The sequence below is a fragment of the Trifolium pratense genome, linkage group LG6 (assembly GCF_020283565.1).
Source record: "Trifolium pratense cultivar HEN17-A07 linkage group LG6, ARS_RC_1.1, whole genome shotgun sequence".
Lineage (NCBI taxonomy): Eukaryota > Viridiplantae > Streptophyta > Magnoliopsida > Fabales > Fabaceae > Trifolium > Trifolium pratense.
In genome coordinates this window covers 23,999,765-24,022,679 of record NC_060064.1, presented here as the reverse complement: position 1 = coordinate 24,022,679, position 22,915 = coordinate 23,999,765, and the positions used below count along the sequence as shown (strand labels likewise).

At 32.8% G+C, this 22,915-nt stretch overlaps 4 protein-coding genes and 2 long non-coding RNA genes across 7 annotated transcripts; 2 read left to right on the top strand and 4 right to left on the bottom strand.

Moving 5' to 3' along the window:
• The first annotated feature begins 1,167 nt into the window (after window positions 1-1,167).
• On the top strand, window positions 1,168-3,204 carry LOC123891948 (septin and tuftelin-interacting protein 1 homolog 1-like). Its single transcript, XM_045941810.1, has one exon. The coding sequence runs from the start codon at window positions 1,168-1,170 to the stop codon at window positions 3,202-3,204; it is 2,037 nt and encodes a 678-aa protein (XP_045797766.1).
• LOC123893251 (protein DEFECTIVE IN EXINE FORMATION 1-like) lies at window positions 3,104-7,493 on the top strand. Its single transcript, XM_045943182.1, is given in 7 exon segments — window positions 3,104-3,223; window positions 4,981-5,162; window positions 6,025-6,308; window positions 6,413-6,530; window positions 6,589-6,771; window positions 6,873-7,104; window positions 7,107-7,493. Coding segments are annotated over 6 exon segments (1,029 nt in total). The 5' UTR covers window positions 3,104-3,223; window positions 4,981-5,009; the 3' UTR covers window positions 7,166-7,493.
• Window positions 7,494-8,700: 1,207 nt separating this feature from the next.
• Window positions 8,701-11,249, bottom strand: LOC123890211. Of its 2 annotated transcripts, none has more exons than XM_045939776.1 (3): window positions 10,721-11,249; window positions 9,034-9,093; window positions 8,701-8,921 (listed from the first exon to the last, which is right to left on the bottom strand). In XM_045939776.1, the coding sequence occupies exon 1, from the start codon at window positions 11,065-11,067 to the stop codon at window positions 10,729-10,731; it is 339 nt and encodes a 112-aa protein (XP_045795732.1). In that variant the 5' UTR covers window positions 11,068-11,249; the 3' UTR covers window positions 8,701-8,921; window positions 9,034-9,093; window positions 10,721-10,728. The 2 variants fall into 2 exon arrangements, with proteins under 2 accessions (XP_045795732.1, XP_045795733.1); XM_045939777.1 differs by having other exon boundaries at window positions 8,701-8,915.
• Window positions 11,250-15,972: 4,723 nt separating this feature from the next.
• Window positions 15,973-17,201, bottom strand: LOC123888571. The gene is made up of 2 exons (XR_006802198.1): window positions 16,541-17,201; window positions 15,973-16,186 (listed from the first exon to the last, which is right to left on the bottom strand). It is a non-coding gene; the product is annotated as an uncharacterized LOC123888571 (long non-coding RNA).
• A 1,144-nt stretch (window positions 17,202-18,345) lies between these two features.
• On the bottom strand, window positions 18,346-20,806 carry LOC123891947. Its single transcript, XM_045941809.1, has 3 exons — window positions 20,782-20,806; window positions 19,645-20,558; window positions 18,346-19,470 (listed from the first exon to the last, which is right to left on the bottom strand). The coding sequence occupies exons 1-3, from the start codon at window positions 20,804-20,806 to the stop codon at window positions 18,346-18,348; spliced, it is 2,064 nt and encodes a 687-aa protein (XP_045797765.1).
• An 820-nt stretch (window positions 20,807-21,626) lies between these two features.
• On the bottom strand, window positions 21,627-22,165 carry LOC123888569. The gene is made up of 2 exons (XR_006802194.1): window positions 21,999-22,165; window positions 21,627-21,902 (listed from the first exon to the last, which is right to left on the bottom strand). It is a non-coding gene; the product is annotated as an uncharacterized LOC123888569 (long non-coding RNA).
• Window positions 22,166-22,915: the final 750 nt, after the last annotated feature.

Sequence of the window (22,915 nt, the reverse complement as noted above, 5' to 3'; positions counted from 1 at the left end):
ATTTAACCTTGCTATTCCTAATCTTTTGGGTTGTAAACATAATATCCTTTGTTGATATGGCCTAGAGCCTAAGGATATTGTGTGAACAATTATAACTGTTGTATGATAAGCACTATGATAAGTATCGCTTTTTAATTTCCGCTGTGCTAGCATGATTGATTTAAATTATGCCGTGGTTTGTATTATTAACATGTGACGCCTAGAATTTTCTTAAGTGTTTTATTTATTTATATTCAATAAATACGCGTTAAGGGGTTTGGGTGTTACACTAGTTGGTTCCACTTTTTCGTTTATACTTAGGTATCCTTACCCTTAAGGCTTAATTGCTTCGCAAGTTGTCACATGTGCCTAAACTAATCCTAACTCTAACTTCAGGTAGAATTTATCGTTTTTGACTTAACTTTTCTAATCCTACACTAAAACTATTGTAAATGAATAAATTTAGTTATAATTATCAATGACAAATATTTATCAAATTTTTTATGTATGACAAATAATGGTCCCGTTGATATTTTTAATAAAAAATTAGAAATTTAATTAGAAATATTTAGGGTAATTTAGTAAATTTGATAGTAATTAATTTTATTTTTATGCATATTCATTTTATTTTGTCTATCTTCTTTCTATAATTATTTTTTTATTGACTTAATTTTCTATAGAAAGAAATTTGGTAAAGAATCTTTTTATTTTTTTGTTTTCGTTTTTGATAATTTTTTTTTCTTATTTTTATGCATAGATTCATTTATATTCTTTTTTTTGGGTAAGGTGGTGATTCATATATATTATTTTTGTTGTACCCCATCTTATTATTTCTATAATTTTTTTATTGACTAACTTTCTATAATTTTTTTATGTTTTGTTCCTATTTTTATGGGTAGATTATGCATAACCTTTTTGTTGTATTTATCTTATTTTTTTCTATAATTTTATTAGTAAATTTAGATTGAAACATAATATAATAGACAGTATATAGTATAACTTAATAAAGAAAAGATAGTATAACTAAAAGTCCCACATCGATGGTTTGTTAAAAATAGAGAGGCAGAGCATTATAAATATCAATTGTGTAACCCTAACATAATAAGTATTTTAGGTTTATCTCAGTTTCAGCGCCACCGTCAACCATCTACGTTCAGACACCGTTCTCACTTTTCCTTTACCCTTTCCATGTCTATGTACATCTCAATGTACACTTTCAATGATGATTCTGATTCTGAAGATCATCATTACTGTTCTAATACAAAGCGAAGAAAACTTGGCGATTTCGAGAGGCATACGAAGGGATGCGGAATGAAGTTGATGGAGAAGATGGGTTATAAAGGAGGTGGTCTTGGCAAGAATGAGCAAGGTATGCTGAATCATATTGAGGTCATATTGAGGCCTAAGTTTTCTGGTCTTGGATCTTACGAATCGAAGGAAACTCCGATTTTGCAGACGGAGAAAAAGTGCGAACCGGGAGGAGGCTTTCAACCTATAGTTGGAAGGAAGAGAGAACGTGCATTGTTAAACCACAAGAAGAAGAAAGAAGAGGATGTGTATGTAACTGCTGCGGATTTCTTGGCGAACAAGCAAGAACAAGTCATTCAGAAGATTTATGATATGAGGGGGCCAGAGGTAAGAGTGTATACAAATTTGTGTGATTTGAATGCTGAGGAGAAAGCAAAGGAAAGAGATTTCCCAATGCCTGAACTTCAGTATTACATAGGACTAATAGTTCGGTCGGCCGAGGTTGACTTCCAAGAGATTGATAGAGATTTGAGGAATGAGAGGGATATAGCATTTAGCTTGAAAAGTGAAAAAGAGAATTTGGAAGATGAGGTAGTATTTCAAAATAAGCAGCTGGATAATTATGAGAAGATAAAAAGTGTTCTGGACCGTGTCGAAGAAGAAAAGACCTTAGGAACATTAACATTGGATTCCCTTGCTCAATGTTTGAGGGACATTCACAAAAGATATGCTGATGAGGACTATAAGTTGGTTAACTTGTCATGTATTGTTTGCTCATATGCCTTGCCTTTGTTTATCAGAGTGTTCCAAGGATGGGATCCTCTTCGAAATCCATCTCATGGTTTGGAATTGGTTTCACAATGGAAGACATTGCTTCAAGAAGATGATTGTTGTGATATATGGGACATTAACATATCATCACCTTATGCTGATTTGGTTTCTGATGCTGTATTGCCGGCTGTTAGAATATCTTGTGTCAATACATGGCAAGCACGCGATCCTGAGCCGATGCTACGGTTTTTGGAGTCTTGGGAAAAATTGCTTCCTTCTTCGGTTTTTGCTTTTATATTAGACAACATAGTCATGCCAAAATTATCAAGTGCCGTAGATGCTTGGGAGCCACGTCGCGAGACGATTCCTATCCACACATGGGTGCATCCATGGCTACCTCTGCTAGGGAACAAGTTGAAGGATATCCACCAGACGATTCGTTCCAAACTGAGTATTGTTCTTGATTCATGGCACCCGAGTGATGGTTCCGTATATGCTATATTGTCCCCTTGGAAGACTGTATTTGATGCTGATAGGTGGCAGCAATTAATGCACCATTTTATTGTACCGAAGCTGAAGGCTGTCTTGAAAGATGACAAATTCCAAGTGAACCCGGCAAGTCAGAATCTTGATCAATTTTATTGGGTAATTAACTGGGCTTCGGCTATTCCAATTGATCTGATGGTTGACATGATGGAGATCTTCTTTGAGAAGTGGCTTAAAGTTTTATATCATTGGTTGTGCTCAAATCCTAACTTTGGTGAAGTTACAAACTGGTATTTGGGCTGGAAAGAACTTATTCCAAAAGAACTTTTGGCAAATCAAAGTATTCTATACAAGCTCAAATGTGGTCTTGATATGATGAATCAGGCTATTGAAGGTATGGAGGTGGTGCAACCTGTTCTGAAGGAGAAGACAGCAGCAGCCTCTTCTCAACAACAGGCAGCTGCAAGCTTGGTCGATGCTGTCAAAGTCGATGGTGCGAATGAAATGAGCATGAAAGAACTCATTGAGGCCTATGCTCAAGATCATGGTTTACTTTTCAAACTTAAACCTGGTAGAATGCACAACGGCCATCAAATATATAGGTTTGGCAATATCAGTATAATAATCGACTCTCGGAATCAAAAGGTCTATGCCCAAAATGACAAAACATGGTCTTTAGAAACTCTCGAACGATTGCTTGAGTTACATAAAAGACGCTGAGCGATTGCTTAGTTCTCAGGTACTCTATTTCTTTAGGGGTTTTGTATGAGTTATTTTCTCTTGATTTGTTGGCTAAGGATATTGTAATTTTCTTATGTTTTGTTTCAATATCCAAAATTGTGCAATTCTGATGTAATTTTACTTGCTGTTGCAGTTATAATCTTTGTTTTTCAATAAATAAAGACAAATTTCACAAGATATAAAATGTTTCTAAAGATGAATGAAATGTGATTGAATTGTTATATGATCATATATCATAATATGCTTTCAATTCTTTTAAAAAGAGTCATTATACTAAATGCAACCAACCACTTTTTAGCAATTCTTATCCGTTAATTCTAACATGTGTTTAACTCCTATATGCTTCCAAGATGAAGCTGATGAATTTTCTGCTTTCTCTCGTCTTGGTTGAAATTCGTAGGCTCGATTGTCAAAGAAACTTTTGAAGAGGTGCGCTTGTTCAGAGAATAATATGATCCAACCACATGAAATTTCGTAGTTGACAATCCCATATAGTAGCACAACCAGCCCAGAAATGTTATAGCAGGATGGCAGCTATATCAAAGATACAAACTAATTTGTACAATACAGTACACAATAGGAAAGAATTTGAACATGTGAAGTGTAAAGTGAAAAGAGAGATCAGAACATGGTAAAAGAAGAAACCAGGGCAGTAAAGGAAATAGAATGAATAGGACAAGGACCCTGTAAGCAGTGGGTCGGCAGCCATAAAATATCAGCGTTGGCTGGTAAGTTGTAACAAATGTGATGCCAGCAAGCATTGGGTCGCTAGGTCAGACAACAGAGTTTAAACAACAGATAACTTCTTTAGGTGAATAATTGAAGAAGGGTTTCAATTTCAAACCTATTGTTTCTGAAGCAAAACCTTTTCTGAGAAATCAGAGACTCCCAAAAATGGAAATTGGTTCAAAAACTCAAATTGATGGGAAATCTGGCTTTTCAGCCACTGTTAACCATAGTTGCCACGATTACACCATTTTGACTTTGATGGCTGCGACCCAAAAATGCTATTTGATGGCAGCCACCACAGGCAATTGATAACTCTGATATATGTTAATCTTACTTATTTTCCTCTGTAGTAGATTCTCCCTTGAAAGATGTCTGTCATGACTCGTGTCTAATATTTGAGTTTGATAGGTCCACTATTAAGGATAGGACCATTAGTACTGTGTGAGGGTGAAAATAAGTTATATGACTAAATAGTTCACATGATCAAGAAGAGGGGATGAGGGAATCATGACAAGCTAGAGAGAGAGAGAGCAAGATGTGTGTATTGTGGAAACTGTGGGGCTGAGTATTGGGGTGGTTCCAATCTCAGAGGGGATACTCTTATTGTGGAGTATCATTTACTTATATTCATCTTACAAGGAGATTCATCTCCATCCATTACAATGTACTGTTTTGTATCGAGGATTCTTCCTATTTACAAGTTTCATTATTATCAATACAAAGCAGAAGTATTTCTTTTCTGTGGTCCTATTTGAATTTTATTTTTGCTCCTTTCTGCTTTGTTTATTGCCGTTTCTTGACAGTCAAGTTTTGCATTGCAAGGGTGGACATGTATTGGCTCTGAAATCTTAAAATTTGGGACTTCTTTTTTATTTAAGCATAATTAGGGGCTGTTAAATATGATTCAATTTCAGGGGTGGCTAACTATTCTTTCAGCATAGTGTACATACATGTATATATATGTGTGTGTGCATATATTCCTTGTTTTGTTAATGCTAATAGTTTTTTTTTTTCTTTCTCAAATAGGTAAAATTAGAGAAAAGTTCCCTCTTGAAATGGCCGAGATTCAAGGAGGAGTTGTTGCAGCTGATGTTAATGATGATGGGAAAATTGAGCTAGTTACCGCTGATACACATGGAAATGTTGTTGTATGGACCCCAAAAGGAGATTTGATATGGGAAAAGCATCTGAAAAGTCTCATTCCACATGTAACGTACTATCTCAATCTTCCTTAGCATGTCAATGAGTGTAGCATGATTGCGTGCATTTTTTGTTGTCCTGTTGAATATTGATTGTGGAGAAGACAATGTCTATGTTTAATAGCATTTTTAATTTGGTTTTATGGGATATCTTAGAATTTGGGGTGGACTTGACCCAAATCCTAGAAAATTGATTTGTAAGATTAGGGATGCCTTTCATTTATGAACACTTTTTCAGGCCATGTTAAATCTAAAATGAGATTCTCAACACACCTTCCGTCACACTCAGGACTTAACATCTAGGGTGTGTGGCCCAAGTGACCCTGATAGTGGGTGGCCCATGGGTTTATGACAAACTCTAACACCATCTTAGAATTTGGGCTGAAACTGACTCAGTCCTACACAATTGGCATGTAAGATGAAATATATCTTTTACTTATTAAACATATTTTCAAGCCATATCACATCCAATGCGGCGCTCCCAACAAGATATTTTTAGGATGAACGGAGAAGTCAGAGACTGTAATGTATACTAGTGAAAATGAAGCATACATGACTCTTAGATAAAGGAAGAATGAAGAATAGCTTTATGTTTCCCATATGCCATCAGATTTCTGTAAGAGATAGAATCCCCATTTTGCATTGGTCATTGAAACACTTTCTATCATGGTCTCTATATTCTTTTGAGCTGTCACTTTTACATTTTTAATTTTGTTTGTTCCCAAATTGTTAAGACACGGACTCCTCTTTTCCGACGATAGAATGCATATTTGAAATATCACTTTATATAACACTTTTTATGCAAGGTGTTTGAAATATTTTCCTGTTTAAAATTTGGCTTGTCAATGTCATCTAAATTAATTTTCCACAGGCTCCAACTATTGGCGATGTTGACGGTGATGGCCATACTGAGCTTGTTGTGCCAACAATATCAGGGAAGATTCATGTTCTTGATGGAAGGGATGGATCATCTATTGGACGGTATCCATTTATAACTCATGGAAGAGTGATGAATCAAGTTCTTCTAGTTGATTTAAGTAAACAAAAGGAAAAGAAGAAAGGATTGACTATAGTGACCACTTCGTTTGATGGTTATTTGTACCTCATTGATGGACCTACAGGCTGTGCTGATGTTGTTGACATTGGTGAAACATCGTAAGAAATTCTCTACTCTTTTTAACCTTTGTTTCATGCTTTCATGAATTTTCTTTCCGTCCTATTTTTCCAGAAGTTATATGAATGAGTCATTTTTTATGCAGATATAGTATGGTCTTGGCAGACAATGTAGATGGTGGGGATGATCTTGATCTGATTGTCTCAACAATGAATGGCAACGTCCTCTGCTTCTCAACTCCCTCTCCTCACCATCCCCTCAAGGTAGGATATCTTCTAAACTTGTCCGTCTTTTGCTAAATTTATTATATCAATGTTTTAGGCATGGAGATTGCCTAACCAAGGAAGAAATAATGTTGGAAATCGGTACGGTCGTGAAGGCATCTACGTTACTCATCCTTCTAGGGCATTCCGTGATGAGGAAGGCAAGAGTTTTTGGGTGGAATTTGAGATTGTAGATAATTACAGATACCCATCTGGCAATCAAGGACCATACCATGTCACTGTAAGTTCTCAACCAAATTACTTTGGATCACTAATTCACCTATCGTACACTCAGTTTACAAGGCTTTTTTTCTTTCCCTTTTCATGCTGTGAACTCATCAGACAACCTTGCTTGTCCCTGGTAATTACCAAGGAGATAGAACAATAAAGCAGAACCAGACCTATTCTCTACCTGGTAAACATCGAATTAAGCTGCCAACTGTGGGGGTAAGGACCTCAGGAACAGTTTTGGTTGAGATGGTCGACAAAAACGGACTATATTTCTCAGATGATTTCTCCCTCACATTCCATATGCACTACTATAAATTGTTGAAGTGGCTTCTTGTTCTTCCAATGTCATCCTTCGTCCACAAGGTGCAGTGCCATTGCCATCATTCTCAAGGAACGATGATTAGTGATGATTATTTTGTTTCATTGCTCTAGGTATCTTTGAGCTCAGGAAATGTGAATTTTACATCAAATTGAGTTACACATGGGTGCCGCAGTGAGCTTTGATCGCATAGTCAAAGTGGATATTTTATGAGAAGCATTTGTTCAAGCTTGGTTCAGAGATAGTTGAGGGTTGCAACAGTGAATGAGATCCTGATATTGGGATAATGGGATGTTGCCCTTAATGTGTAGTGTAATCACATACTGAAATGTAGAACTTAACTAGTTTTTTTGGCATCTTTATAACGGAATAGATATTTATAATAATATATAGCTTTCTATGATTTATTTCCATTTTGTTTTTTCTTGTTAATTAGTTTTGGTTTACAACTTTAGGATATGGAAATGATCAAATAAAACAGTAAAAGAGGTGATTTTTTGGGTATTTTAAGCATTATGAAAGTTGTTAAACGACATGATCAAATATATGTTGATTGAATTCTTCGTTGTTCACATGTAACTTTTCTTTCTTCATAAAATATTGGGCAAAGAAGAGAGATTTTATTTTTTTATTTTATCCAACCAAATTTGAGTAGAGTGAATTTACTCGAAGGGGGAAAACTCTTTCATTTAGCCTATATTTTCTAGCTTAGTAGTACTTTTAGTCTATTTATTAAATAAGTAATTCTGGTACTACCAATACACTTTCAAGCAAACTTTGTCATGCATGTTCTCATTTCTTCTTCACACATGTTGATAATCATGTGTCAAGTGACAAGTACAAGAGAATTGTAGGGTTATAGCGGATGTAGATCCCATGCAGTCAGAGAAGGGTGCATTCATGCAGTCAGTTTCTTATATACCATTTGATTGAAATCAGATGGTCCTGATTTAACACTACAAAATATATTAAAATATATTTATCTGATCTAATGGCTGTGATTCACCTGCAGTCACTTTTTGACTGCGGGGAATCCAAATCCGGGTTATAACATGTATAAAATTGGGAGTAGGAGCAGTCAGAAAACAGTACAGTCATGCAGTCAATACAATATAGACCCTTGGATTGAAATTTGACAGCACAAAATTCATGTTTTCATGGATCAAATAGGTAAATTCATAAGCATGGTACAATTTTGAATCAACAAAGCATGTGTTTCTTTTGGCAGATGTGTTTAAAGTGGGAAATGGATTCCCGGCAATCACTATTTGACTGCAGGTTAATCTCAGCAGTTCAATTTTATTAAAATATATTATTTATTTGTTTAAAGTTTAATCTAATGCCTACAATGAGTGACTGCATGACTGTAGTGTATTTTTTACTGCATAGGATCCACGTCCGTTTAAAGTGTACCCACCTTTATATGTGACCAAACCACCACATTTAAATGGAACAGCAAAGTAGGGTGTGGTCTATTGATGAGGTGACTCAAAATAGTTTTAAATGAATGATGATTAACAAACACATCTATGATTAATAAATTTGTCACAATTTGTAACAAACACAAGTTAACTACAAAACTTTCATGATCAAAGCACATTTTTTAGTTAAAACCAATAATTGACAAAATTGCTAGGTACTTTCAACATTTCCCTGTGTATATATATTATCAATAGTATATATATTTTTTAATCATCACATAGCCCTTAACCAAAATTGCTTTCTAAATATACAAAGAATAATCTTCAATAATTTTTCCCACTTTAGACTTTGAATGAATGTATTTGCACTTTCATGATTCAAATAATATTGTCGAAATCGAGACTGCATATATACTGCCCCTGTAAGAACAAAATAGTGTCAGTCATTTTCTGCAACTTACCATAAACGTCATATCAGTCCATAATCTTGTGAAAATCTAAGTATATTCAAAACTCTAGATAGAAAACTTACACATTCAAAAATAATTTCTCTAGACAAACTTCGAATTTGGGAGAAGAACAGCCGACGAAACTGAAAGAAAAAAAGAAAAGAAACATCAGTGTCATAAATTATCAAGCTCAATGGCAAACATTTAAAACAGTTAATCACAAACTTAGACCTCATTCCATGGCGAAAATGAACAATTGGTGACATTCAATAATTTCTAAAGATATGAATAACGAGACCGAAGAATATCAAATCTAATGTCCAGTTTCAGCAGAATATCCTACTATTGTAGACGATTTTCTTTCCTTCTTAATAGAAAACATAATTCATTGCATAGAAAAAATGCAGGACTACAACATCTTCAAGAAGAAATTAAATAAACAACATGCTTGCAGAATAACTCTCCAATTACTCTACTTATTTTTTTAGGTTTTTGCAGACAAAATCTGAAAATGAAGGTTTAAATTTATATTTTTGAGTTAATAGTTTGTATTTGTATAACGCTTACAAAAATGAATAAAGGGGTAAAGTGAAAGGTTTATGATAATCTATCATTTTCATTCTTAGCCTTGATAAGTTTTTCATATCAATCCTTGTGGTAAAGAAATACGTAGAAAAATTCTCGAAATATCATTTGTAAGGGACTGACACTACCGATCCAAAACAGGTTGCAAATTCTTGTTCATGAATTTCTAGTGTAGAGATTAATATGAACAATATTGCTAAGATTGGGAATGAAAATGGAGGTTCCTTTCAAACATATCTTACAAGAAATCATGAATTCCAAGAACATCAAAATGAGGTCTGAGGTTCGATTCTCTCTGGCGCCAATTTGAGTGGGCTAATTTAGCTTCTTCAAAAAAAAATAATACTAAAAATTAATAAGCAACAAAACCACATTATAGATGATCAAATTGGCAATTTAGCAGCTCTGATGTTTGTTTTATTCAACTAGATATTTACAAGTTTCCAATAGGTATATATACTAATAAGATAAATATTTTGTCTTTTGCTCGAAAATTCAAATTGATTTCTCATTCGCAATATTTCAAAGACATAATAGAATAATGAAACTCTAGTCTAGTAGAAAGATCAAACTTTAAATTTCTTTCACAGAATATCAAGAAAATGTAACACAATCATCTAATTCTTATCAACCTCGTTCACGGCCTTAACAAAAACCACTCATCCTATATCCAGTTGAATTATCACACACTCTCACACTCATTAAGCTATAATATTTTTGCAGGATCATCATGCTCAAATAAGTTATCTAAACTACTTAATTTATACCACAGTGATCTAATTCTTATCAGCCTCATTCATGGTCAAACCATAATCACTCATCCATCCAGTTGCAATATCAAACACTCGTTTAAGCTACAATATTTTAGCAGAATCATCATGCTCAAACAAGTTATCAAAATTGTCCCGTAAGGGTAGCTCAATTGGTAGCTACTAAGGATATTATTGGAGGGGTCAGAGTTCCAACCCCAAATTTTCCACTTCTCCACACTTACGGTGAGTCTAGTCATTAGGCTACTGAACCATACCAAACTACACAAATTATCCACTCAAAAAACACTACCTCAAAAATTGTTTTTTTAAACATACATGCATTAAAAATTACAAATTTATATTCATTTTTTTAATAAATAAACAAATAATTGAACAGAAATCAAATTCAAAGGCAAAGTTGAAGAAAACTTACATAAAAAATCAGAACAATTGTAACACGGGTCTCTTCCCAAGTCTTTTCATCTCTCTATCCAAATTTCCAGTAACCATAAACCAAAACAACTTCAAATCACAATAAAGAGACCAAAAAGGGTAACCAATAGTTGCAGGAAAATTCCCTTCAATGAACAAATGACTATACATAGCAAATCCATAAAAAGATAAAGGAACAAGAAACAATAACAACCAATTGAAGATTATTGAGAAGAGAAAGAAAATAATGCTGAAGAGTGTTCCTATGAAGTGCCATTTTCTTGTTGATGGTTTTGAATGATGGTTCATGTAAAATACCCAGAAATCATCTTTGTTTTTGAAATTCATAGTGACCCAGAATTTGAAATGATGCAAAGATTGTTGAGTTGAGCTGAAATCGTTTCTGGGTTGTCTTGAAATTGCAAATTGGAATCAAAGTTTGAATCTTGAAGGTGTGTGTAGCTATGAAGGTGTACAAGTGTTTGAGACTAGTGAGATAATAATAAAAATGAAAAAAATGAATTTTATATTTGTAAAATAACAAACAAATTATCCATTTATGATTTATGTACCAATAAAAACAAATTATCCATTTGTCAAAAAGAAATTAGAGGTTGAAATTTTTAATAAATTTATTAGTATTTGTTTTGTTGGGGAAAAATGATTATATTTATTGGGTCTCAAACATAAATAAATTTTACTATTTTGGTTCTTATTGATGTCATATAGCTGCACAAGTCTTCTCTTTTATTCTGTTTTTTGCTTTCTTTTGGTTTTAGTTTGTTTAGTTTGATTTTTTGTAATTTTTTTTTTTTGTTTACAATGAGATGAGAATTGAACTCAGAACCTATAACGTACTACTCAAACTCCTCATCATTAGACTAAACATAGTGGCTTCGTAATTTCATGAATAAAAAGCCACATTATCTTTTATTAGTTAGTCATAATATACTCATTCATGTTCTTTCATGAAGTGAGAGACTTTTTGGGACATATTAGAATCGTTATGAGTAACTAAGAGGCATCCATCCAAATTTACTTTTACTCCAAAAGGACTTTTTAATGTATTTTTTTATGTCTAATGTAAATTTGCCTTCTTTTTTTTTTTGTAATAAAATGAATAAAATTATTCCTATTGAAATTTCAAGTTGCAATTTAATTCCTATTTTTCTCTTTGCAGAGTCTTTTGTTACTTAAGTAGCGGATGACAAAAAAATTTAAAAATTGTCAGGGAGTTCTCTGGAGGGGGTGAAATATAAAAAAATTGGTGTATTTGGATATTTTTATCCACTCGCTACCTATGTAACGAATTGGATTCTCTAGTTAATTCGCGAAAAGGAGTATTTTTAGAATTTCGCATGGCGCGTGAGAGAATTTAGGGTTACAAGAAAAAAACTTTTAAAGGATAGGGTGATAATGACGTGAAAGCCTATTTATGTTTTTATAGAAAATTATTTTTTTCAAAAAATAAAATTGAACTATTTTCTTGTGCTTTTTGTTTCCTTTTAAAATAACATTTTGTTGTTTTTATTTTCTGCCCCCATATATAATAAAAGGGTAGATATTAATATATTAAATAAAAAGAAAATAGGTTGCTCTTGTCGATTGAGCTAGCTAAATAGGCAAATATGAGACATTTTTAAGAAGTTTTCTTGAAGATCTAGAAGTGCAAAAGATTGAAACAAAATAAACAAAACATAGTACTTTTACAACATAAATTCATCAATACATTTTTATTTGTTGGACATATAGGCGAATAAATATGGTTAAAATTATTAAGTTTGTTCGTTTATTGATCCAATTTATTTTCTTATTTCTTATTGTAGCAGACATTACAGGTAAACAATTATTGTACTCCTTGTAATATTTATGTTTTATCTTATGCAAAATACTACGTCCGTCCTAAAATATAAGGAAAAATTGGTCAAAGAAAATTGACTTAATTGACTAAAAATTTAGACTAAATACATCAAATTTGTTTGACCAGATTTTTCTTATATTTTAGAACGGAGGAAATAATTCACTACTTTTAATAATATTTGTTTTTTTTTTCCCAATATGACAGGAGTGTGGGGGCAACAAAGTACGGGAGAAAGTGTTTTGATGATTATGATTGTATTAACTATTTGTGTAAACCTTCCTTGTATTCAAAATGTTGTGATTTCAAATGTGAATATCGTCCTATCAAAGTATGAAGTTAAAATTTTATCTAGAATAATTATAAAAGACCTTATCTAGTCTAGAATAATTATAAAAGGCCATTAAAAATAATAGAATTTATTTTCTTACATGCCCATAGTACTCGATCAATAATAATAAATATCTTATTTTCAATCTTTGTTAAATAGTGTGGGAGCAAATGCAACTTTAAACTATGATTCCACAGACGGCGCCACTGATCGTGTAGACCAGAAGAGTGTGACTTCGCCGGCGTTTGCGGTGGTTGAGAGCGTTGAGACCGCTGTTAAAGCGGAGGGGGGTTGTGTACCTGCAGGCACTCCGACGCTCAAGTCAGTTTGTGTTTGAGAAGGTTTTCTTGGCTAAAAATGCGTACCTTGCAAATGAAGTGGAGACACATATATATAGCCCCCAGCGTTGGGCCAAGGCCCTTGATGGCATTAATGGCCATCAAGTGGCTGCCGGAAAACGGCTAAGGAGCCATGATGTGCAGTTAATGCTCATCATTCCGGTGTCTAGACGTTACAGAAGCCATGGAGAAGTAGCCGTTGGTATCCCGAGCATTTATGGTGTGCCCGGTGGGTAAGGGTCAGCTCGACTACACAAGCTCGTTGGCTTGTGTACCGAGCTTCTAAGCTCAGCCCAGAACAGTTTTTAAAGATCTTAGAAGTGCAAAAGGTTGAAACAAATAAACAAAACATATATTATTAATATTACAACATAGAGTGATCAATACATTTCTATATTTTTATGGATCATACAGTTCTATATTTTGTTGCAAGTTTAGGCAAACAAAATATATATGGGTGAAATTATTAAGTTTGTTTATTTATTAATCCTATTTATTCCTTTATTCCTTGTTGTAGCTAACATTACAGGTAACCATTCATATCATTTCGAACTTTCATGTTTATCTTATACATTTACTAATTTTAGTAATATTTAATTTGTTGTTTTTTTATACTACAGAAATGCGGAGGCAAAAGTGCAGGGATGATTATGATTGTCCTCGATTTTTATGTGTACCTCCTTTGCTTCCAAAAATGTATTTCTTTTAAATGTAAATATCATAAAAAATTAATATTGTTATCTTAAAATAAGAAGTTAAAATTTCATCTGAGATAATTATAAAATGGTCATTAAAATTACTGTTATTTATAATAGAGTTTTTCTCTTGCACTATAAATAAATCGATTCTCTAAAGCGTGGTTGAAGTCAAATTAATTGTCTCAATTATTTTTTGTTAAGTAATCTAATAGCTAAGAAGATTAATGCTATTTGAAGGAACATAGTCAGAGTCTTCATTATCAACTCCTCTACATCCTCAATGTCTTCATTATCCGTTGAATCTAATAAGGCGTAATTGCACGGTTTTATGGTCGTAATAAAAATATCGATTAATTTTTTACATGTTGGTGACAAGGGCACAATATTGACCCATTTTACCATTCATAAATTCATTCATGTACACCTATTTCGATGTTTCAAAGCAAAGCTTCTGGTGTATAAATAAAATATAATATTATTTCAACTACTTCCATATTATTTTTTTGAGTAAATTCTTTTCCACTGTAGAGTACATCAACTAAATAGATGTACATTTATGTTTTATCTTGTGCAAAATACTACGTCCGTCCTAAAATATAAGAAAAAATTGGTCAAAGAAAATTGACTTAATTGGCTAAAAATTTAGACTAAATACAATTTGTTTGACCAGATTTTTCTTATATTTTAGAACGGAGAAAATAATTCACTACTTTTAATAATATTTGTTTTTTTCCTATATGACAGGAGTGTGGGGGGCAACAACGTACGGGAGAAAGTGTTTTGACGATTATGATTGTATTAACTATTTGTGTAAACTTCCCTTGTATTCAAAATGTTGTGATTTCAAATGTGAATGTCGTCCTATCAAAGTATGAAGTTAAAATTTTATCTAGAATAATTATAAAAGACCTTATCTAGAATAATTATAAAAGGCCATTAAAAATAATAGAATTTATTTTCTTACATACCCATAGTACTCGATCAATAATAATAAATATCTTATTTTCAATCTTTGTTAAATAGTGTGGGCGCAAATGCAACTTTAAATATTATATACTAACTATTTTTTTTTTGACACATATATACTAACTATTTTAAAATGTTGAATACTTAACATATTTTTATTTGCTTAAATGTATAAAAATTCTAAACGTTTTTTATATAATTATTTTTATGTTGCAATTAACAATTTTTATGTTTTCATTATAAATATAATATTAAAATCTCTAATGTTTCAAAACTCATGTGATAGCACGAATCAAACATATGACACTAGAAGCTTCAAGTTGTAACCCAAAAATAATCTGGTATAGTGTACTAAAACTTGATTCTCTTAATTTATCTTCATATTTATCTCTGGTGCCAATTTAGATGTGTCAATTTAGTTCTTTTAAAAAAAATTTGTCTTCATATTTTTTTAGAGCTATCTTCATATTTTTAACCATTCACATTTTGTAATTTATCTTCATATTCCTCTCCTTTCCCGTTTCTTCCTCTCTTTCTATTTTTAGTCTATTAAGAACTAAATATAAAACAGAAATTTTTTTAGGGATAAAATCATGTGATTTTTTATAAGACAAAAACAAAAAATCCGCTAATTTAATAGTGACAAAAAAAAAATTTAATAAAAGGAAAATAACAAAAAATTAGCAGAAAAAGACAAAATAGTCAATCACATATACAACAAAATGTTAATAGAATATATAAAATGGGTTTGAAAATTAAATAGGAGGCCAGAATCATTTTAGGTATTATTGTTAAATATTTTAAATTTAAGGGTAATATAACTAAGAAAATAGAAGATACTAACAATTGCATATTAATATATTATAATTAGGACTCTTCATGGTTCAGTTCGGTCAAAGAACCAACCGAACCGAACTGAATCATAATAGTGGTTCAAAAAAATTGAACCAAACTGTTATGATTTTTAGCCAAACTGAATTTTGAACCGTACTTATTGTTCAGTTAACTGGTTAACTGAACCGAATTGTTAATCACAACAAAACTGTAAATCAACTATGGGTATGAAAGAAAATAAGTAATATTATTAGTAACAATAGTTCTAATAATTGTAATTTTATAACTATTTTAGATCAAATTTTAACTTCTTCCTTTAAGATCAAAGAAGAATATAACAAACGACATTTACATTGATAAGAAGTGCATTTTGCAACCAAAGGATGTGCACACAAAAACCGGGAACAGTCTTTATCAACGTTGCACCTTATCCCTGCACTTTCTACAATATATAAAAAAGAATATTGTAAAATAAATAAATAAATAAATAAGAAACAAAAATATTATTAAAGTGGTGAATTATTTTGTATGAGATAAACAAAGAAAGTTCATAAGGATATGAAAATTTCTTACGAGCAATGTCCACTACAAGAATTATGCTAGTTACCGACGAAATAAGTCCTAGGAAACATGCTAAATTTGTAGTGTAAAATTTCTCTGTGATATGAGGTAATGATTAATGAAATTGTAGAGGAAAATCTTTTGTGTGAGGTGCTGAAACACGTTTTTTGTGTGTTTGTATACAACTTATTAGTAAATTAATTCTCCTCATCCATATAATTAATGAGTGCTCAACTGTAAAATTAATTCTCCACACAGTGTGTGCAGAATAGTCACATGCCTTGAAACTACACCGGAGAGAATTCCTGGCGCGTGCTTATCACATGGGGCGTTTACCGATGAAAACTTTTTAGGAAAGTGCTCTGACTCGGTCAAAACTGTTTTTCGACTAAATTTTCTTCGAAAATGAATTCTGGGAAAACGCGTTTCGCTGACAACTGGTTTCCTACGAATATTTCCTCGGAAACACTTGGATTTTGGGATGAATCAATTTTTCTCGAAAACTTTTCTAGGAAATTCCCAAAATTCTTGTAGTGGTCAGTTACAACAAGAAATAAAAAAAACAAAGAGTATCATTAAATGAATAAATTTAATAATTTCAGCCATTTTTTTTCTTCTAAGCTTGTAATAGAAATTTGTCAAAAAAAAAACCAGCTTGTAATAGAAAGAAATGTATTGATCACTTGATGTTGTAAAAGTACATATATGTTTGTTTTTGACAAATTTCTATTACAAGCTTTTTTTTTTTTGACAAATTTCTGTTGTGTTAAAGTGAGTACTCACTTTAATGGTTGATTGTCTTGTGTTAAAGTGACTACTCATTTAAGAAGTTTTACATTGAATAGTTTGAGTAGTTGGAAAGGAGCGGAGGGAATATTTCCTCCGTTCCAAAAAAAGTGAACCAGTTGATTGTTGTACGCATGCCAATGCATAATTTTGACCATTAATATTTTTAATTGTATAATAATAAAAATTATAAAAATTTGATATTTTGAAAATACTCTCCGAGATGAATTAACATCTTATATGCTAATATTTGTTTTTATTTATTAGTAGAAAAATAAGGTCAAAGTTAAATATGTAAATAGTGCTCGTAGTCAAATTGGCTCACTTAATTTGGGACGGAGGGAGTAGTATATTACCATAGAAAATAAAAATTAAAGGTCGACTATGTTGTGGCAAGTGTGAGTGAGTTAAGTCACATATTGCTTAGAAAAGTGGAGGCTGAACAATTTATAAGTGGGAGGACCCATAAACCTAACACCTTAAAGTTTTGAGTTAAAGTGTGTTGTCCAACTCACTTGTAAAATTGTTCATGAGCTTAATGTTGATAATTCTCCTATACGGTTAAAATATATCTAAATATATTTAGATATAGCTATAGCTCATTTAAGAGTCCTTATCACTTATTTAAAAAATTACATAGGGGAGTGGATTTGCATTAGCTTTGAGTCCACCAAAAAATTGGTTTTTAAAATGGAAATAGCGGTAAAATTTCATGAAAAAGCTAAAAAATTAATAATTTATATATATAATATCAAAACTTTAAAATATTTATTATTTGTTTTTAAAATTTTCAACTTAGGCCTGAAAGTTCTGTACACGGCCATGCTTAATTGAGAGGAGGGTGTGCAGTGGCGTAATTAATTGAATATCTAAAAAAAATTTACACAAATAAAATACATGATTTAGATTCCCTAAAGTCATAATTTACACAAATAAAATATACATATATATCATAAAAGGCTAGACATTAAAAATGGAAATTAATGAAAGGTTGCCTTCATCGATTGAGCAAGCTAAACAGGCAAACATGAAAAATTGATTATCTATGAAACATTTAAAAATGACTCTAATTCTAAGAAGTTTTCTTAAAGATCTTAGAAGTGCAAAAGGTTGAAACAAATAAACAAAACATATTATTTTTTTTGAAGAAGCCAAAATGGAATATATTAACACAAATAGCCTCCCCAGCACAAGACGTACCGAAGTAGACTAAAAAATTTACAATAGAGTCAAAGAGATGCAATCATAATAAAATCATACAAGACCCAAACACAACAATGGATCAGACCACCAGCTATGGTAGTTCGAAGCTAACGTAATGCTCGTCGACTTCAACCACCTAAAGGAGAATAGCTTGATCTTATCCAACAAGAGATGAGGTGTGTCTGTTGAGCCCTTGAACAAACGATGATTTCTCTCTGTCCATATCACCCAAACACAAACTAGCCAAAGAAGCTGCAGAAAAGACCGTCGAGCTCGAGATGCACCTGCGGAAACTGTGAACTGGACAAAATGATCGCGCAAAGTAGTAAAATCCATCGGTGAAATGCCAACCCACGCACGGACCAAATCCCATAAAGAGCCAACAGTGCTACAAGATAAAAATAAATGATGGGCCGACTCAGTCACTCCACAGCCAAAAACACAAGCATCAGCGGTAGAAGACAAAACACCACGACTGACTAGGTTGGCTCTCGTGGGCAGCCTATCCCGCAATAAACGCCACGCAAAAATGGAAACCTTCAACGGGACCTGAGGGTGCCATATAAGGTTTTCCGCATCATGTAAAGCAACTGAAGCCTGATGAGTCAAGATCTGATAACCTCCCGCAACAGTATAACCTGTGTCAGGATCTGGGCTCCACTGCCACCTGTCCGAAGTCTGATCCTGCAAAGAAATGTCAAGAAGGAAAAGTTGACACTCCCTCAACAACTCCTCCTCCCACGCCCTCAACCTCCTCCGCCACACCCACGCCTCTCCATCTGTCCCCCACCCTAAAGCAAACATCTCCGCGACTGAGCACGATTTGGTCTCAGCCAACGCAAAAAGGCGACCAAACCGCTCCCTCAACGAGATCTCATCCAGCCAAGGATCGGTCCAGAAAAGAGTATCTGAGCCATCCCCCACCCTCTTCACAACATGCTCCCTAAACCACCTACCACCTAACTCACCCTCACCCTCTCTAATACGCGCTATCTCCCTCCACCACACCGAACCTCGCTGACCACCCTCACAAAGTCTACCCTCCTCAAACCCATACCGAGCTGCCAAAACTCTAAACCACAGGCCCTCTCTGTCCACCAACATCCTCCAACACCACTTTCCCAACAACGCAAGGTTGAACTCGCGCAACTGTCTAACCCCCAAACCTCCAGACTCCTTACGTAAACAAATGTCTTTCCAACTAACCCAAGAAATTTTCCTAGAATCCTCACAACCCCCCCAAAAAAATTTAATGAAAAGAGATTCAATAGAGGAAATGATACCTGAGGGAACTTTGAAGAAAGAAAGAGCATAGACAGGTAAAGATGTCAAGACAGACTTTAACAGAACCAGACGACCACCAAACGACAAGAAGCGACTTTTCCACCCAGACAATCTATTCTTTATGCGAGACAACACCGGTTCCCAAAACATCAAACGCCGCGGATCCCCCCCAATCTGAAGACCCAGGTAAAGGAAAGGAATCTTTCCCACTTTACAACACAGGACAGACGCAGCTTCCCTTAACCAAGAATCAGAAATATTAACGCCAACCAATAAGCTCTTATTAAAATTGACTTTCAACCCCGACATAGTCTCAAACAGCACTAAAACAGCCCGAAGAGCCCTAACATTTGCCCAACTTCTAACCCCCAACAAGAGAGTATCATCAGCGAACTGAAGATGAGACACCCTAATCGACTCCTGTCCACCAATACTATATCCCGTAAACAAATTACGCGCTACCATTGCTTCCATAAGCACATTGAGACCCTCTGCCGCCAAAAGAAAAAGGAAAGGAGAGAGCGGATCACCCTGTCGAAGACCTCGACGAAGAGAAAATTCATCGGTCGGACTACCATTAACTAACACAGAAGCTGTAGCCGTACAAACACACTCCCTAATCCACTTTCTCCACAACGTTGGAAACGACATTCTCCCCATGACGTCGTCAAGGTACCCCCAATCCACCGAATCATAAGCTTTCTCAAAATCCACCTTGAATAACATAAGGTCCTTTTTATACTTACGCGCCTCATCAACTATCTCGTTTGCAATTAGGATACCATCAAGAATTTGTCTATTCTTCACAAACGCAGTCTGGGACTCAGATATTACACTTCCAATCACTTGCCGCAACCTATTAGCTAAAACCTTCGCCAAAATTTTATAAAGGCATCCCACAAGCGAAATAGGCCGAAAATCGTTCAACCGTTGAGGGCTATCCGTTTTGGGGATCAGAGCAATGAACGTAGCATTTATACCTAACAAAACATATTATTAATAATAATATGTTGTAAAACATATTATTAATATTACAACATAGAGTGATCAATACATTTCTATATTTTTATGGATCATACAGTTCTATATATTTTGTTGCAAGTTTAGGCAAACAAAATATATATGGGTGAAATTATTAAGTTTGTTTATTTATTAATCCTATTTATTCCTTTATTCCTTGTTGTAGCTAACATTACAGGTAACCATTCATATCATTTCGAACTTTCATGTTTATCTTATACATTTACTATTTTTAGTAGGAAAATGCTAAACAGTGCCCCCGGGGCACTAGTTAAGGATATAAATATGGAAATTTCATCTCGTAAATTGTGCATTCAATGCTTTAATATGTAAAAAGTTATTCTCTCTCATTATTAACTTTTTCATTTGTTTCTTTTTTTAGTATGCTTAACTAGTGCCCCCAGAGCACTGTTTAGCATGACCCTTTTTAGTAATATTTAGTTTGTTGTTTTTTTATACTACAGAAATGCGGGAGCAAAAGTGCAGGGATGATTATGACTGTCCTCGGTTTTTATGTGTACCTCCTTTGCTTCCAAAATGTATTTCTTTTAAATGTAAATGTCGTAAAAAATTAATATTGTAATCTTAAAATAAGAAGTTAAAATTTCATCTGAGATAATTATAAAATGGTCATTAAAATTACTGTTATTTATAATAGAGTTTTTCTCTTATTATCTCTATATATATAGTAACTATTGCACTATAAGTAAATCGATTCTCTAAAGCGTGGTTGAAGTCAAATTAATTGTCTCAATTATTTTTTGTTAAATAATCTAATAGCTAAGAAGATTAATGCTATTTGAAGGAACATATAGTCAGAGTCTTCATTATCAACTCCTTCTACATAGTCAATGTCTTCATTATATGTTGAATCTAATAGGCCGTAATTGCACGGTTTTATGGTCGTAATAAAAATATCGATTAATTTTTTACATGTTGGTGACAAGGGCATAATATTGACCCATTTTACCATTCATAAATTCATTCATGTACACCTATTTCGATGTTTCAAAGTAAAGCTTCTGGTGTATAAATAAAATATAATATTATTTCAACTACTTCCATATTGTTTTTTTGAGTAAATTCTTTTCCACGGTAGAGTACATCAACTAAAGAGAATAATATCTCAAATAAAATTTTTAACTCCGTCCATTGAAATTACAATATGAATCTTTTACAATCGATCGAGTTTACTTATAATCCACACTTACATTTAAAAGAAATGCATTTTGGAACCAAAGGATATATACAAAACCACTTGGAACAATCAATATTCTCCTTGCAACTTATCAAGGTCCTTGTTGCTGTAATAAAAAAAATTATTGAAAGAGGTGAGTTATATTTTTGTATAAGATATAAATATAAATTAGAAAGTTCAAAAGAGTACAAAATTTGTTTACCAGTTACGTCAATTATGACAAGAAATAAGGAAATAAAGAGGATTATTAAATAAACAAATTTAAAAATTTCAGCCATATTTTTTCTCCAAAGTTTGCAAATGTATATATTGGTCACTTTATGTATTATATATGTAGTAAAAGTATTATGTCTTGTTTATTTGTTTCAATTATTTGCACTTTATAGATCTTCAACAAAACTTCTTAGAATTAGAATCATTATTAAATGTATCATAGATAACCAATTTTTCATATTTGTCTGTTTAGCTGGCTCAATGGATAAGGGCAACCTTTCATTATTATTTAATATATATACCCTTTTATTATATATAGGGGCAAACAATGAAAAAAACAACAAAAATTTAAATTGAAATAAAAAACACAAGAAAATAGTTCAATTTTCTTTTTTTGAATTCTACAAAAACATAGATAGGCTTTCACGTCACATTGGTACATATTAAAGTAGACATTATAGTACTAAAATATTTAAAAGTTTATTATCAAATATATATATTTGCGTATAAAAATCAATTTATTTAATATTTTTTTTTCTAAATTTGCAAATACATGAGCCATGACAAAAAAATTCCCAACATATATATATATATATATATTTGGTACAAAAATTCCCAAAATATTATTTACGGAGTAAATTATATGAAATGCATAGTTTTCATGGTAAATTATTGTATTATAGTTTTCTTCAAATTTTTGTAGATATTCAAGAGATACATTAATGAAATGCATATTTATCTTTTAACTAATAAATTTGTGATAGATAATAGTAATTTTTTTTGTCAAATAGTCTGGTGGCTAAAAAATTCACCCTTAAGGTGGATAAGTGAGATGATCGGAGTTCGAACTCTGACCTCCTACATATATAATACAATGTCCTACCAACTGAGCTAAACTCATGGGAC